Consider the following 16864-nt stretch of genomic DNA (forward strand, 5'->3'; position numbering starts at 1 on the left):
GACAGGAAGATGCCCCTTTCCTCTTTATTCCTTCTTCGCTCCATTTTGGACTTGCCGTGCATGTGAGTCTTTTCCTCTAATCAATGCTTCTCTTTCCACCTGCACACCCGAGGTGGATTTTGCCCGGCCCGACACCATGGGGTGTTCTCTGCAAAAATATCACACTGCCTTTGGTGGTGGAAGGATTTAGGGTTGAGAAAGGGCTGGCAGATTGCTCACACAAGGTTCTGTTTATTTGTTCTTTTCTATGAAGCTGTCAATCAAAGCTTGACCCCTAAACCCACCTGTGTGCTGTGAGGGAGCTCATTCCCTGCCTGTTAGTCTCGTACATCTGCTGCACTCCCACTGGATTTCTTGTTCACACTTCAGATAACAGCCATACAAAAAGTGTCCTGTCTGTTGTCCATTCAGTAAATAAATAAGCATGTTACTAAAAATGTTATTCATTTGAGGAGCGGTACAGAAGAATCTTGGCTTGTATGCAAACAATATATATTGTTTATTTTAAATAATATACAGTATACACTCGCCGCTGGCTGCATTATTAGGTACATCTAATCACATGGCAGCAACCCAATGCATATAGACATGGCCAAGATGACCTGCTAAAGTCCAAACTGAGCATCAGAATGGGGACGAAAGGGCACTTTGAATGTGCCGTGGCTGTTGGTGCCAGACGGGCTGGTCTGAGTATTTCAAAAACCACTGATCCACTGGGATTTACAGAGAATGGTCAGAAAGAGAAAGTATCCAGTGAGCGGCAGTTCTGTGGGTGAAAATGCCTTGTTGAAGCCCGAAGTCAGAGGAGAATGGCCAGACTTGTTCGAGCTGATAGAAACGCAAAACTAGCTGCGTTTCCATTACTCTTTGAAAATTGAAAGAATTGAGAATTCACTTCGAGAATTGAAAATAATCCCAATGGAAACGCGTCAAAAACGCTTTTACACTTGCATTAAGCAATTCGCAAGCTGCAATGAAAACTGTTGTTTCGCATTTTCAGGTCAACTGGCTTACATAAACGTCACATGATCGTTCTTTAAAGATAGCGCGGTATGTTTTAACTGGAGACGAGACAGAGTTCTTTATCAAACTTATAAAAGACAAAAGAATTACGGGTATACTGGATTCTAAACAACAAAGAAATGCCAAAATTGATCAAAACCTTGAAGCAGAAATGAGGGAGAAGGGCTTCCAGAAGCTCCTCATACATGGGCGCTCTCAAGTATAAGGGGCTTTCCTTGCTAATAATGCTTGGATAACACGCATACGTCTCCTACGATTAAAAATAATGGCTAGTGCGGTGGCTGCGATATACGTTAACCTACCCACAACCGTCTCCATGATTTTTGGAATAACTTATCGTGAGAGAGAAAAATTATGTTCTGGTCGCATAACATCGGTTAATGGAAACGTCGTCATCTCGCAATAAACAAACGTTACAACCGAGGTATTCATAAGAGTACTGTAAGCTAAGAAGCTACAATTTGCACAGGCTCAACAAATCAAACAACTGAAGATTGGAAAAATGTTGCCTTGATGAGTGTGCCGAGCCAATGATTTCTGCTGCTTATGTATTTAAACTTAATTCAGATCTTTGCAGGAGTTTGCATACACCGATCATTCTTCTTGCAAATGCAGATCTTGCAGATACTCATTCGTCTTGCAAAATTAGCAAGCGTGTCAATCCCTAAAACTACGTGTCAGAGGTTACATTGCTGTTCTGTAAATCTGCACAAAAAATATTATTGCACCGATACAATGAGATGTCTTTTAAAACTGTGACAGGATGTGGCATGTGCACTGAGTCAGAAGAAAACGCCACAGGCCCCCCGTTGCACAATGGGTTATGAAGCAGTAGCAGAGCCCATCTCTGTGTGAGCACTGGCTGAAAAATAAAAGAAGCATTTTCTACTCTTCTGTGGCACTGAGACTTTACAGGATTATCTGTTATTCTCAAGTCATCATTGGATGTGACAGAAAGACATGGGGCACAGCGTGCGACACGGCCATTTACAGATGAATAGTGTTATGCATCACTGCTGTCTTGTCGTGCTGTAGCAAATTTGTTATAAAGTTGAATTTAATTTCTTTTCTCCCTTAAAGACCACAAAAAAGGCATTAACAATGCTTTTTACTTCCATAATGCAACATATCTAAATGAAACTGTGCAAAATAACGTACTGTAGGGAGAGATTCGCTTAACAAGTCTGGATTTGATTGGATTGTTAAAAGTGAATTATAGATACTGTGATATCATTGGCTGTAATGGATACTATTATTTTACCCCTCCCAAGTGGCTTGTTGCATTCTAACAGGAAAGAACAGTTGTTTCAAAGCCTGGAACATGAAAATTTCATGAAAAACTATGAATTATTATTTTTATGACTATTTAGTAGTTTGTCTGTTCACAATGAACGCAAAAAAAAACTTGTGTGACGCAACACAAGCCAATCGAAACGTATTTCATGTTAAATACAATGAGATTTCTTCGATTTCCACAAGAATGCTACCTACAAATTGCCCCTTTCACATTGAAAACGGTTTAGAACACTATATATGTCATTTTAGAACTATTATATATTATAATATCTTTTCCTTTCTTTTTTAAAGAATGGATTTAATGGTTTTTAGACTGCGACAAAATGAGCAGTTCTTGTCTTGGCTGTGTTTCCAGTCTTCATGCTGGTTGAAACGGGAGCAGCCTGCCCTCAGTGGAGGGTCAATGATGTCATCCCATGTTGCTCTGAATGGTTGTGGGAACATCTTTTCCCTCCATCATCAGATGAAAGAAGCTTAAAATAGGCTGTTGACTGCCCTGGGCAAATCAACATTAAGATCACGTGAACCTCTGTGTGGAACCTTCAAGTGAGTGAGGAGCAGCACAGTGTTTTCGCTGTTTTTGCCAGCGGTAGCGCAGGTGTTTATCTCCTTGGGTTTGAGATTTTCAGGACGCTTGTTACGAGATCTGTGCATTGATGAAGACCCGGAGACCTTTATAGCCAGAATACATATTTATTTTGTTTAGGCAGAGAAAATACTGTTCAGAGAAAAGGAAACCAAAAAACACCAAAAATAAACTTCTTTTTTTTTCTCTCTCATACAATTGGCCATCAACACAGCGTAGAAAGAAATAGAAGAACATAAAATGGGCAAATATATGGACATCCTTCACTGAAAGGTTATCCATAGTGTTAAAAGGCTGGGCGATCTGGGTTATTGAGAATTGTGTGCCAACAATTTAATTATCGCCACCCTTTAGAGTGAGTTTGTGTGGGACATAGATGCCCTTTGGGTCATCGTTGGCATTTTAGTGGGAGATTTTGGCCGTACTAAGACAGTCTAGTTGTGCTGAAAAACAGAGCAATGAGCAAGGCGTAGGAGGTGGAGAAATGCCTCCGGTCATGAGGACAAGCTGAGAAGCAACTGAACAGGGTTTCTAGAAACTGGGCACTAGAAGAGGAGAATTGAACCGTTCTAAAAGAAAACGCATGCAGGTGATACACACTCCGACGTACCAAAAAGCAGACAAATACAAATGGAAAAGTCCATAAAATCATGCAGATGAAGTGTTTTGCTTGGTTTGGGGGGTCATTGAGTGAGATTGCGGCCCAAGGACTCAATTAACATTTGATTGGGCTGGCCAATGTCCTTCTTATCATCTGAGGGCAGATTTGACTTTCTAAAGGGAAATGAGGTTTGGAAACACAGTCTTTGTTTAGTTAAAGGCAGTTTCGGGTGAAAGAAACGTTCTGATTAGTTTTTTTTGACACATTTAAAAGTATAAAATCAGGTTTTGGGGATTGTTTAGGAGATCCCAAAGTGTGAAGTATCTCGTCAACTCTCAGTTACTGTAACGTACAAGAATATAATTCACTTATATTGTAATTAAAATCACCACTTAGAGAATATTACTCATCAGTCTTCAAACATTAATTCAATTTCTTACGGATTAACCACATGCCCCTTTTGTCATTTTGATAAAGGCAATTTTAACATGTCAGAACACAACCTTCCTCCTCCTGAGCTTTATTACATTTAATCAAAACTAATTCAGCACAGCAAATAATAACAACAAATCATAGTTGGCAGATTTCTGTAAGTAGCACAGAAACGAACAATGAATAATAAAGAAGGAAAGACGCGAGAGAGAGGAGAGGCCTGTCTATGTTGATCTGGCACAAGGGAACACTACAGACCAGATGCAGGCGTCCTTCCGTCAACTTCCTCTCTGATTACATGGGTACGGTCATGGCGGTTGTTGGGCACGTAGGTCCGAGGTCACATGTTTTTGTTGTTGTCATGGTGATGGCACTGGCTGCAAGCGGGAGGATCCAGGAAGGGAAGCTCCTGCTCTGTGCTGTGGAGACGGAGCACTCTGGAGTTCAGGTCCACACAGCACTGGGAATAGAGAGCAGATCATTGCATCACATCTGGTGTATTATACTACTCATTATATTGACTTCTCATTGTCACAGTTGTTGCATTTCTGACTGATCAGACTTGAAGCTTTCCTCTTACAAAAGATCAAGATCATCTATCTATCTATCTATCTATCTATCTATCTATCTATCTATCTATCTATCTATCTATATGTCTATTGTTCTGTCTGTTTATCTATATCAGTTTTTCTCTGTCATTCAATCTGTCTGCTGTCCTATCTAGAATTCTGTCTGTCTGTTCTATCGTTCTATCTATCATCCTATACGTCTGTCTGTCGTTCAATCTATCTGTTATTCTATCCATCATTATGTCTATCGTTCAATAATACGGTCTATAATTCTGCCCTATAATTGCCTGCCCTAGCAACAAATGATGACACCTTAGCAGCTGCTTAGTAATCAGCATCAAAGTTAGTTTTCTATTTTTAGATACTTTATGATTAGAATTATGAGCAAGGACATTTCAAGACGCAGTAACGTCAGCACTGGAACTGAGAAAAACTGCTTTTTATATAAATCATTTATTTATTTGATACCAATTTTCGCAGTCTGTTTTCTCTAAATCTGATCATAGTTCAACCAAACACAGGACAGATCATAGTCTAAAGACTTGACTTTGGTCACTGGTTCTCACAAAGAGTTATTACTGTGTTGTGCCTTTGTAAAGCAAGATTATTGGTGAACAGGCTTTGTTGTTGTTTGCCACAGTCTGAAGAGCATTTATATATTCCAGGTGAAAAGAGTGGCTGAAAAATAGGCCTAGGTTTAATTCTCTTGTTTATTGTCTTCACAGGTCCGCGTTGGTTTCAGGGATCCTTCTCATTGCATACATTATCTTTTTCTTCTGACAAGAATAGAATTTGCATATACTTATAGAGATACTGTCCGCATCCTCCACGCTTTCATTCTCTAGCTTTCTCTCTCACATCCCCTTTTCTCGCTCCCACTGTCATACTTTAAAAAGGATTTTCTCTTCTTTTAATAGCATTTAGCCTCCTCCTCATAACTGATGTAAACCCCAAAGGGGAATTTTTCCCTGGCACTTGAAATGACCATATTCAGAACTGAGTCAATATTTAGATATATGATCAAAAAATAACTCCCCCCATCATGTACAAAGCTACTTAGTGTCAGAAACGATCTAACATAGCCTCAAAACTTATTTGCTTTTTGTTTTTGGACGCATTTCATAATATGATTTGTATCAAGTTATGTCTGTGATGATTTCAGTATGCTTATTTTTCACAGTTCAGTTGTTAAAAATCAACTGGTAGAGCATTGCATGAGAAAAAATACTACTTACTGATAAAATACTTTGAATGCAATGTAACTTTTGATCGTCTAAATAAGTTGCTTTGATAAATAATGTGATTTTTATCAAAAAACTAAAATCAAAATTGACAAACTATATGATTATAAGCTTGTAATTTGCTATTATTTGGTCTCATTTAAATGAATGATGATGTGATCTAGACCAAACTGGGGGCAGAGGAAAAGGTTGTGATGAAAAAATTGTGTAAAATTAATAAAACATTATTCATTATAAATAATATTATTGAGAACAAAATATGGGTATGTTAAAAATTTACAGAATTGTACTCAACATTTATAAATATTTTATTCTATCGATAGCAATAGATTTGCAAAAAAATATGTAGAGAATATTTCACACATTTATTTATCTATATATATATGCAATGCAAAACTTTTAAAAGCCAGAGACGCGTGGATTAGAAACTAGAGACACTGAAGATAAGGTTTAATAAACGCAGGGCTTACTTTGAGTTCCAGCAGAGTCTGTAGACCCAGACACACTTCAAACGTGGCATCCTCTGTGAACAGACGAGAAGTGAGACTCAAAATGTGGGAGGCAGAAAGAGAATATCTATCCCCTGTGAGCATCATTTTATTCTTTCTCTAAATGGAAGAGCACATGATAAAACTGGCATCATTGGCATAGCTTTATTATAAATCTGTATGCATGAAACACGAGTCATGTATACTCTTCTGTTATGTAATTCCTCTGTGCTGCCCACATTTCTTTGTTCAAGCATTCCCAGACTGAACTGGAAAAGGTCAGTGGCTTACTCTGAAAGCTGTATGCAAATACAAGCTGAAGACTTTTATATTAAAATCCCTTTTCACACCCTCATAAGACTTTTCTTTTTGCATTAAACTTATATTTAGAAATGACTGGTTGAAACCGGTTCTCTGAGTACCTAACTCTTAAGGAGAATGCCCTAGATGTCTCTCAGCTATTCTGTCTTCGGTCAAATATATCGAACATTGTATAAACAGCTGAATAGTGACATGTTTTGTTTTTTTGTATGCAATAGGCAGTGCATAAGAAAGTGACTGGAGAAACTTTGAAATCTGACCTATGACCTGGGCAGTGCATTGAACTCTTTCTCTGCCCAGCTGCAGGTGCAGGGACTTCACGGTCTCCGCTGTTGAATCACTGAGTGGCAGCTTGTCTCGAGGTTTGTCGTCTTGGTTGGTTTTCAGTCTGCAATAAATACAAGCATGTAATGCAAAAATGTTTTCTGTGATGGGTTTAGGAGGTAGGGTTAGTGTAAGGGGATAGAATATACCGTTTGTATAGTATAAAAACTATTATGTCTATGGAAAGTCCCCATAAAACATGAAAACACAACGTGTGTGTGTGTTGTGTGTAAAATAAAAGTACCCCAGTCGTCTGCAGCATGTTTTAGAGATGTGGTTGTGTTGGCACCCTGTGTTTATGGATAACATCACCTCTGCTTCTCCACACTGCAAAATAAAAAAAGATTTCTTCACTCAGATGAATTCCCTGATAATACAGTTTTATTCTTTGTGATGCACTTTCATGTGGCAGGAATTTTAAATAGCAGAACGCATTATCAGTCAACAGCCTAACAACACACACAGACGCCAAGCTGGGACACTACAGTATGTTGAAGAACAGATATTAGCTCTTGCTCTTTTAAATAGACAATGCCAGGTTTTGTTTTTTACATCGTGTGACAGTATCAGGATTGATAGTTTAGCAGCGTCTTAGGATAATAGTTCTGGTTAATAATGGACCGACACTGTCAAAGGTACTTTGTGGAAGCTCCTGTCGTCTCGCTTCAGCGAGTCAGTTTATTCTCGGTCTGTCCTTTAACCTGAAATTCCATCAGCGCTTGCAGAACTCAGAGCTCATCAGATGAACAATGACCCTGTGCTTTTGCAGCATTTGCTGTTTGGAAGGTCTAAGTGCCTGTTCATGCTGCTTGCTTGACATTTATGTGTAAATAATTTGTTCTGTATTCGCAGAATTAGTGGATTGTTTTTTAACTTATTAGCCATCCGTTTGTTTCCTGATGGATTCTTCCACACGTTTTGGGTCAAACCACATTTGTGTAAACAGTAACTTTAGCAATGAATGCAATAGCTTACTCCATATGTGTTATTTTTCATAATCTGCATTTTTCTTAATAGATCAGCGCAAAAAAAAGAAAATAAAATCTGTTTTTTTTTTCATGCTTTCTATGTGCAAATATGCACATTTTGTGTGAAAAAAAGACAAAGTATAAATATTTTTTTGTATTTTAAAAACAAAATGTGCATGTCTGATGTCAAATATAGTCAAATATATTTTAGTTTATATATTTAATTTGTGGAGATATTATGATAACCTTTTACAATAAGGCCCTGTTAGTTGACGTTAGATAATGCATTATCTACACTGTAAAAAATGATATGATCAATGACAACATATGTTTTTACATTGCTTTAACTCGTCAAAATAAGTTAAGCAATTTTCAACATTTTTTATAAGTTATACCAGATTCAACTCATTTAAGTCTGTTTAATTTAATTTAAGTTGGAACGACTTAAACATCAAAGTTGATTGTACTTAAAAATTTAAGGCAGCAACTTTTTTATAGTTTATCTGATTTTTTACAGATACAACCTAGATTGTAATATTAGTATTAGCAAATGTATTAGTAAATGTTGAAAAAATCCAAATTTACTAACATTAATAAATGCTCTATACTCTATAAATACTTTTCATTGTTAGTTCATGTTAACTAATGTAGTTAATTAATGTTATCAAATGGAAACGTATATTGTAGAGTGTAAAAAAAAAAAAGTAAACACCTGAAGTGTCATTGTTGTTACATCATAACTCTTATAAAAAGTATGTACTATTTAATTTAATTTTGTCTTTTTTAAACTCTCCAAGAACAAGTATGTTACCATGATTTTGTATAGTAAATACAGCCAGTAAGACAACTATTTGACTTGATATGATCTGGATTCGAGTATTTCAGAGAGCTGTGTAATATTAATAATACCATTTGGTTATTAAACAACTTTAATACTTAATAAGTAACACATTATTTATTAAATAATTCTTTTTTTATTATTATATGATGAGTGTCGTGGGAGGAGGAAGCCTCAGCTGAGATATTTCGAGGGATTTGGATCCTGTTTTTGGCATATGGTCTCTCAGCATGCATGAGGACTTAAAGACAATATGGCTCCACCTACACACAGCTAAAGCGTTCTTAAGCTTTTGCTCTTCGCGTGTTTAACGGCACAGTTAATGAGTGAGGGATGAGGTCTGCGTCAGCACTGTTCCACCGTTAAAGATAAATAAGTGGATGAGAGCTTTGTTGCAACCTCTTTGAGTTTCCTGTCACTCAAGGTGAGCTGTCACCCCCGCAACTTTCCTACCACATAAAAGGTGGGACACACACCATCTCGCACCAGTGCGTCAGTCTCTCATTGTGCACGTACGGGGGGCCGTTGAGCCCCTCTCGCACATTGTTCCGAGCTTCCGACCCCACTAGTATGTTCCACATGCACTTGCAGGTTTCCTTGCATTGTTTCACACTTGTTTCTTCCTCTGCTAGCTTTAGTGCTGTGTTGAAAGTGTTTTTCTTGCAATGGGAGATGGCCTAAATAAAACACATTGAGGTGGAAACACGCCATAGGAGGCAAACTGTGACTTTTGGATGTGTGTCGGGTTGTGTACGTCTTCATTAGTTTCTCAGTGTCTTTCCTTGCACCCTGCGCTCCTAGTGGACGCTATAAAAACAGTCAAACTCGATGGGATGCTTCCATTGTGAGCTGTGTTATGTCTTTATTTGATTGCGGCTATTATAAATGTGTGTATATGTGTGCATTGGTGCATGTGCGATACATTTATAATGATGCTCTGCATGGAGCAAAATCGTGCTCGAACTTGCTGCCTCAAACTGAAACGTATCTTTCCAGAAGAGGAGGCATGAACCAGTAAGACGCTGCCCCACTTATCTGGCTCTTCATTACCCAAGCTTTAATTAGACGCTGATGGTTTCGTTCCGTCTTTCAGTTCACCTATGACAATACAACTGCATGCGTTTCCCAGAACATTCAGTTCATTCGGAATCAACTGAGAATTTCCATTCATTTAGCTTAAATCCGAGCTTTATTACACTGCTTTTTTGGAATACTTCATTATAATTGGTCGGTCGTGTCACGGCCGAATGTTTTTGGTATAATGACCCAGCAATTTTCTCTTGTATCACTTTGTGGTCTCTTTCTTAAAAGAGAATACTATACAATAGGGTTACATTTTTAATATTAGGTGTCATAAAATAACAATGAACAATTTTAACGGTATTTATTAATCTAGGTTAATGTTCATTTATAACTAATATACTATTTTTGTTCATTATACATTAAATATATTTCAAATTTGTAAGAATAACCTTGATTCATTTGTTTGATTTGAATTTGTTTGATTGATGATAATAATAATAATGCGAGTAAGTAATGAATTGAATTTTAATGTCAAATCAATTCATTTTAAAATGTAAAATTATTAATTTGTTAATGTATTTACTTTTTTAAGTATAAATAAATAATGTGCAGTCAGCTGGTCATTATGGCAAATTAGCTGGACAAGCTAATATCACATCAGGTAATTTTCACAGGCATTTTCATGATTGCCTAATTTGAGTTCAGTGGTCCATTGATTGGTCTTGTTGTTCTTGAATTGTTAGCTGACATGTGTAGGCAGAGGAAATTAGCTGCTCTTTGGTTCACATGCTTTAATTTAGGGTCTATTTTTACCGCGCTCAATCACTACATGAATGGAGGGTGATGGAGAGGGGGTCCTGTGAGATGGGCCATTTTGATGATGTTCAGTCTGCTCTATAGTAAAAAAGAGAACCTTTTAATGGAAATGGATGGTTCTGGAAAACCTTGAAACATCAGGGACATTTAGAATTCTTTTCAGACCTTGAGGAAATAATTGAAAATAATTATTGAAAAAGTGTAAAATTATAATTTTTTCCGCCACTAGTCTGAACTTAACTTAAATTAATTTAAAAGAATACTGATCTTTTTAGCTATTTAAAAAACAAATGGAGAAGTTATGGAAATTCGTTTTTTAAAAATGCATATATTTTAGAACAAGACGCCTTGTTCAGTAACTTCGAATGACTGGAGAAGTCATTGAAATTCGTGAGCTAATCCTGTTCCGTTCTCATATACATTACCATTCAAAAGTTTGGGGTCAGTAAGATTTGAATGTTTTTATTCAGCAAAGACACTTTAAATTGATCAGAAGTGACAGTAAAGGCATTTATTGTCAGTAATGTTGTTTAGTGTTCTTGTGTTTTCATTCATGTGCCTGTAGACTTGTGTTTCCTTTCAGTTTAGTCTTGTTAATTCACTAGTTGCCTTAGTTACTAGTTTCACCTGTGTCTAGTTTGCCTTTATTTTTCCCTATAGTATATTTAGCCCTGTCAGTGTTTCAGTTGTTCCTTATCGGTTATTGTCTTTAGTAAGTGTGTAGATTATGGTACTACTTCTTCTGGTTTTCCTAAGTGTAGACCGATTTATAATTTAAATAAATGCTGTTCTATCCATTCATCAAAGAGTCCAGCACAATTGATTTGTTGATGTTTGTACGCAAATCAGCATATTATAATTATTTCTGAAGGATCGTGTGACTGAAGACTGGAGTAATGCTGAAAATTCAGCTTTGCCATCACAGGGAAAAAAGACAAAAAAAATAATATTAAAATTAGGTATTTCAATTGTTTTTACTGTATTTTTATCAAATAAATGTAGCCTTGGTGATCAATAAACTTAGTACTGACCCCAAACTTTTGAACGGGACTGTATCTTATAGTTCCTTGTGTCTTATGTATGAGTTTTTGAACCTTTGAAAAGTATGGGTCAGATAGATGTTATGTCACCAGACAATGAGTCACTTGCGCACCAGTTACGTCATCTCTGTTATAAACTTTGCATGTGGTGTTTCATTGTTTTCGGCTTTTTTAATGCATACTGGTCCTCTTAAACCCTCTCAAACCCCACCGTCGAGAACAATCGACTGCGAGGAAAATAAAACCGTGAGTCATAGGGAGCCAGAGCTTGTGTTTTGTCATTACAGCAAGCTGTTATCGCTTCTATTATGGGCACAGGCAGCTCAGCTCAGTTCATCTGTGTGAATGCCTACCTTACACTGGACCACTAGAGCTGAGAGGGAGGATGCTCTCTCGCCCTCTTTTAGACCTTTCTTCCTCTCATCTCCCATTTTGTCTTTCTGTTTGGACTCTGTCTTCCCTCCTGCATCGCTGCTGTCCCCTTCATATTCATTATCCGCATCTTCGTCAGACCTAAGGCTCTTCTCGCTCTCCTCCGGAGACTCCCTCTCCTCCGTGGAGTCATCCACCGTGCTCTCGCTCCTCTCCTCTGGCTCTCCGCCCTCTTTGCTGTCTGCCAGGGGTGAGCGAACAAGAGATGGGATGTCCCGGGCCTCTCCACGCAAACGTGGAATGTTGCCCTCCATGAGGCGTCGCTGCACGATGTTGTGGGGCTGCTGTATGGGGCACACGGGAATAGGAAGTGATGTCATTCATTGCTATGGCTGTACTATATTTCTGCAGTTTGTGTATTTTAGACAGTATGCAAATGTTCTATATGCATATAGAACCTGGTTGTTCTACTATATTTACCTAATACGGACTTCAAATTAAATATTGTTTGTTTTTTGTCATAAAACTGGACTGAAAAACATTTATTTAATTAAAAATATTTAATTAAATTGAATTAAATTCTATATTTTTTATTAAACTATTGTCATGTGACTAAAGTGTTAGATACTATGCTTTAAATGTTTATCATTGCAAAATGCATATAATGAATACTGGTGTTCTACTTCAATAAATGAATGAATACTGGTGTTTTTTTCATATCAGTAAGACTGCTGGGGGAAAACTAATTTCCAATTGTTGACACACTTTTTTTTTTCAATAGGATCCCCGTGCATTATAATGAAGTACCAGTGGAGCTATTTTGTAGAATGATATTTTGCTGAGCACTTGGACGATACGTGTTAATTGTTTTTCCCTTTTACATTGCTGCTGTTTGAATGCCTGTGGGAAATAAACTAGTTTACGGATGTTTTATCAGTCGGTTTTTCGCCATTGAAACTCCGACATTAAACACGGAGTGCTGAAGTTAACTCCATTAACAAACATGACGGCTCCAGAACGACTCCCATCACTTTAATCACTGCTGAAGTGTGTGTGTGTGTGTGTATGCTTTGGCCACAGTTCCCAAAAGACACCATTAACTTCCAGCATGCTTTTAATGTAAAATAGTTATTTTACATAGTCGTTTTTGAGGCTGTGAGTGTCACTCTGTCAAACAACTTTAACAAACTGATGCAATTCAGTCTCATTCAACAGTATAACACTAAAAACAAACATCTCAATTAGAATCAATCAAAGCTTTCTTCTGATGCCTTTATTTCAGTTTCATTGGCCTTGTGATGTTAGTGTGATTCTATTATGCTGTTATATTTCTTTTGGCTAGATAGCACATCTCAGTTATATTTCAGAAACAAATCCTGCCGTATTATATTAGATAAAGGATAAAGAAAATATTGGATAAAGAAGGCACTGTACAAAGTGCAGGTGCTGTGTTACTGTCTATGAGATTGCTTCTCCCTATAACTTAGTTAGAGAACAGCTGCCATTTCCACAGCAGGGCGACCTGAGGAGACCAGACTGCAATATGATCTGCTTTTAAAATTTTCTCTGCCTCTAATAATACAATTATCAGGACCTCTTGAAAGTACCATTCAGATATTCTCAAAGGGGAAGCTGAAAATACACAGAGAAACCTAGATCTTCCCCTACTTTTCAATCCCTTCTCTTTCATCTGCTGTTCTTTTGTAACTCAAAGCATATGCTCATGCTGTTTAAAAATTCAGCTTAAGATGATATCTGTGTTTTGGAAAGTAGTACAGTATATATAATTGTAATTATAACTATTTGAATTATAAAAAATACTGTATAATAATGTAAAATAAATAATCATAATGTAAAAAACTGTGTTGCATATGCATTTTTTAGTTGTTGATAGGTGGGTGGAGAAAAATAAAGCACAATTAAAAAAAATAAGGTCTTTGAAAAAGAATAGAATGAAATAAAGCCTTTCATATCCAAAGTACATGAGCATTGAATCAGAAAAGACTTTCATCCTGTGCTTGTGTCAACATTTTTCAGCATCGTGCTATAAATGTGTCAGCTCACCAAAACATTATCACTAGGTATTTCCTCCAGCTACGCAACAACACGATTGATCCGCTGCTGTGGGTTAGATGGCGTGTAATAGCATTTTTTTTTTATAACAGACTTTTGTATATTGATCGAAAAAGAGTGCATGGCCGTCAGCAGAATCCCCAGCCGCAATGAGAGTTCTGCTGCTTTTTGACTTTTTCCCTGTAAGATCAGCCTGGTGTGGCACTTCATTTTTCAATGTTCATGTATTCAAGGCTTACTGATTTATGGATTTTCATCTTCTTTCATCAAATTAAAAGTCACAGAGGTCGCAACAATCTGTTCTCTTATTCATTGATCTTTACAAAGTCCGATACCGTGTGATCAGATGAAACCATATCCTCACACGGAGTCAAAGGCTGAGATGGTATTGCTAAGCTCATTTTATCCCATCATAATGAGATGACCTCCACACGAGCCCGTACATTCCTGTTGACACCCTCTTACAAAATGAGAAAACCCATCCAGCTGTGACTTGACTGTGGACGATGCTTCAGATGCTCTTTATTGCTGCTCTACATCCAAAGGCTGGTCAATTAGATTGTTATAATTGATTTGATTGATTACATTGCCTGCATGAAAACAAATGCATCGCTCGTTTCTGACAGCTACAGTAGACAGACCAATCACAACTCTTTCTGTTTGTCCTTCTGCTCAGATGGCTTGACTGGTTGGGTAAAAAGAGAGACTAAAAGGTAAATGTCAGTATCTTTGCTTGCTCTGTTGCTCTGTTGTTTACTGGTTTCACAAGGACCTTGTATTGATCTTCTTGCCATTTAACTTGTTTTGAATGAGAACGCAGGTGAAGTTAGATGTGTATAAGCCATGAGCATCTGCAACTTTATTAACATGCAGAGTAAAATCTGGATGATGGCCGAATAATATTAGTGTGCCAAAATTCAGACGAGATTTAAGACGTTGTTAAACGTGACTACATCTAATTTTGCACACGGTTAAGTCTAAATGAATCTCTGGGAGCCTTTAAGTTAGATCTGAATGGAGAGAACAGTTGAGAAAATATTTTCACAATGAACACCACAATTGGCCATTATTTTATTATTATTGAAAAGATGAATAATGTAAGTGAACACATCAAGTTAATTGGGCTGTGATGGACCTCATTACTGCACTCTTCTTTTTAATGAGGTGTGTGACCATGCATGTGTGCAAATACATAGTCAGGGGTAATTCATTTTCTGTGGGAATCACCTTTACATCATTTTGCCTTCAGAACTGCCTTAATTCTTCATGGCATATATTCAAACATGGAAACATTTCTCAGAGATTTTGGTCCATATTAATTTGATAGTATTACGCAGTTGCTGCTTTTTCTTGCTTGTTTTAAACATCTTTTTTTAAATAAAAAAATTATTAATTCAAGAAACATCTGTAAACAAGTCTTAAAGGGGTGGTTGATTATGATTTCACTTTTTTCATTTAGTTAGTGTGTAATGCTGCTGTTATACATATACAACATCTGCAAAGTGCTCAAAGTTAAAAGAAAAGGGAGATATTTGCTTTTAAAGAAATCCTTTTTTATGGACTACAACAAACGGTTAATAGGGACTACACAACATTCCTCCCGGGTTAGTGACATAACTAACCCTAAAATTTACATAAGCCCCGCCCCCGGGAACACGATTTATAGATTATCAAGACAGAATATGCTAATCAACAATGACTAGAAGATACTACACATACATAAATTCATCAACTGGCCTGTTGCTTCTACATGTTGTCACTTCTTCTTGAGTTTCTCCATTATTGTCTTAACATAAACATTGACATTTTCAGTGCATGTCTGTGTGAGGTACAAGGAAACACACTGTTGAGGCTCCGTCCCCTGTGCTGTTAGCAGCAGCTCATTTCCATTTAAAGGGACAGACACAGGAACGGTGCGTTTTTGCTCTCCCTCAAAAAGTGAAAAATTAAAAAATTTGTCTTCCTAAAAAATATCTGTGGAGTATTTTGAGCTAAAACTTTACATATACACACTCTGGGGACATCAAATACTTATTTTACATCTTGTGAAAAGGGCATTATACCACCCCTTTAATATTTATTAATTATATAATTTATATAATAAGATTATAAATAATTATCTTGCTAATTTATTGAATCTTACATCTTATAATTTAAGATATTTTACTGGAAAACCTAGATTATTGAATACATTTTACAGTCTTTTCTACTTAAACTCACTTCTAAAATTCACATTTAATTCAGTGTTGCTTTGTAATTTGTGAACTTTACTAGCATTTTCTGAGTGAACATTGTTTCTACACCATTTTTTTTAGGGTGCATGTACAGGTGAATTCAGATAAAATGGTTTTTCAGTCTGCTTTTAAAGACAAAACTTAATTACCCGTGTTTCTCTTTATCTGGGTTTTCTCATAGAGCGAAGTAGGTTGATTTTGACAGGATTGATCTTCATTATGTTCATCTCTCTCTCTCTCTCTCTTCTCTCTCTCTCTCTCTCTCTCTCTCTCTCTGTCTCTCTCTCTCTCTCTCTCTCTCCTTTGAGAGCTGGCTGTCACTACATGTTGCCTTGATAGAGCGATGCTCTTGTGTGGTTCTGATAGTTGTTGATTTGAATAGACTCTGTAACCTTGTGCATCACATTATATAAAGTCATTACACACCAGATGCAAAAAGAAAAAAATATTGACTAGTCAGGACATAGAAATGGCCAACGTTCATAATAAGATTCTTAATACAGCCAAGGTAAAGCAGTCATTAAAGGAGGACAACAATGCAGTTACGAAACATTACGCTTAAAAGAGACGTTTTTGTGTGTGTGTTTTTTTTAACTTATGTAAAGACTTCTTAATTGTC

General features: G+C 36.9%; 2 protein-coding genes across 3 annotated transcripts in view; one reads left to right on the plus strand and one right to left on the minus strand.

The window, feature by feature from the left end:
• Positions 1-16864, plus strand: part of itfg2 (integrin alpha FG-GAP repeat containing 2) — a 40640-nt gene that overhangs the window by 13639 nt on the left and 10137 nt on the right. The window lies entirely within an intron of this gene.
• nrip2 (nuclear receptor interacting protein 2) overlaps positions 2998-16864 on the minus strand; it is an 18468-nt gene continuing 4601 nt past the window's right edge. The window contains exons 2-6 of the mRNA XM_079623988.1: positions 11920-12282; positions 7126-7208; positions 6818-6945; positions 6219-6271; positions 2998-4398 (exon numbers count right to left, since the gene is read on the minus strand). Of these exons, the coding sequence (XP_079480114.1) occupies positions 4279-4398; positions 6219-6271; positions 6818-6945; positions 7126-7208; positions 11920-12282 (747 nt within the window). The 3' untranslated portion in view covers positions 2998-4278. The remainder of the gene's footprint in view (positions 4399-6218; positions 6272-6817; positions 6946-7125; positions 7209-11919; positions 12283-16864) is intronic.

Source organism: Phoxinus phoxinus, assembly GCF_949152265.1.
Source record: "Phoxinus phoxinus genome assembly, chromosome: 9".
NCBI classification, from domain to species: Eukaryota; Metazoa; Chordata; class Actinopteri; order Cypriniformes; family Leuciscidae; genus Phoxinus; species Phoxinus phoxinus.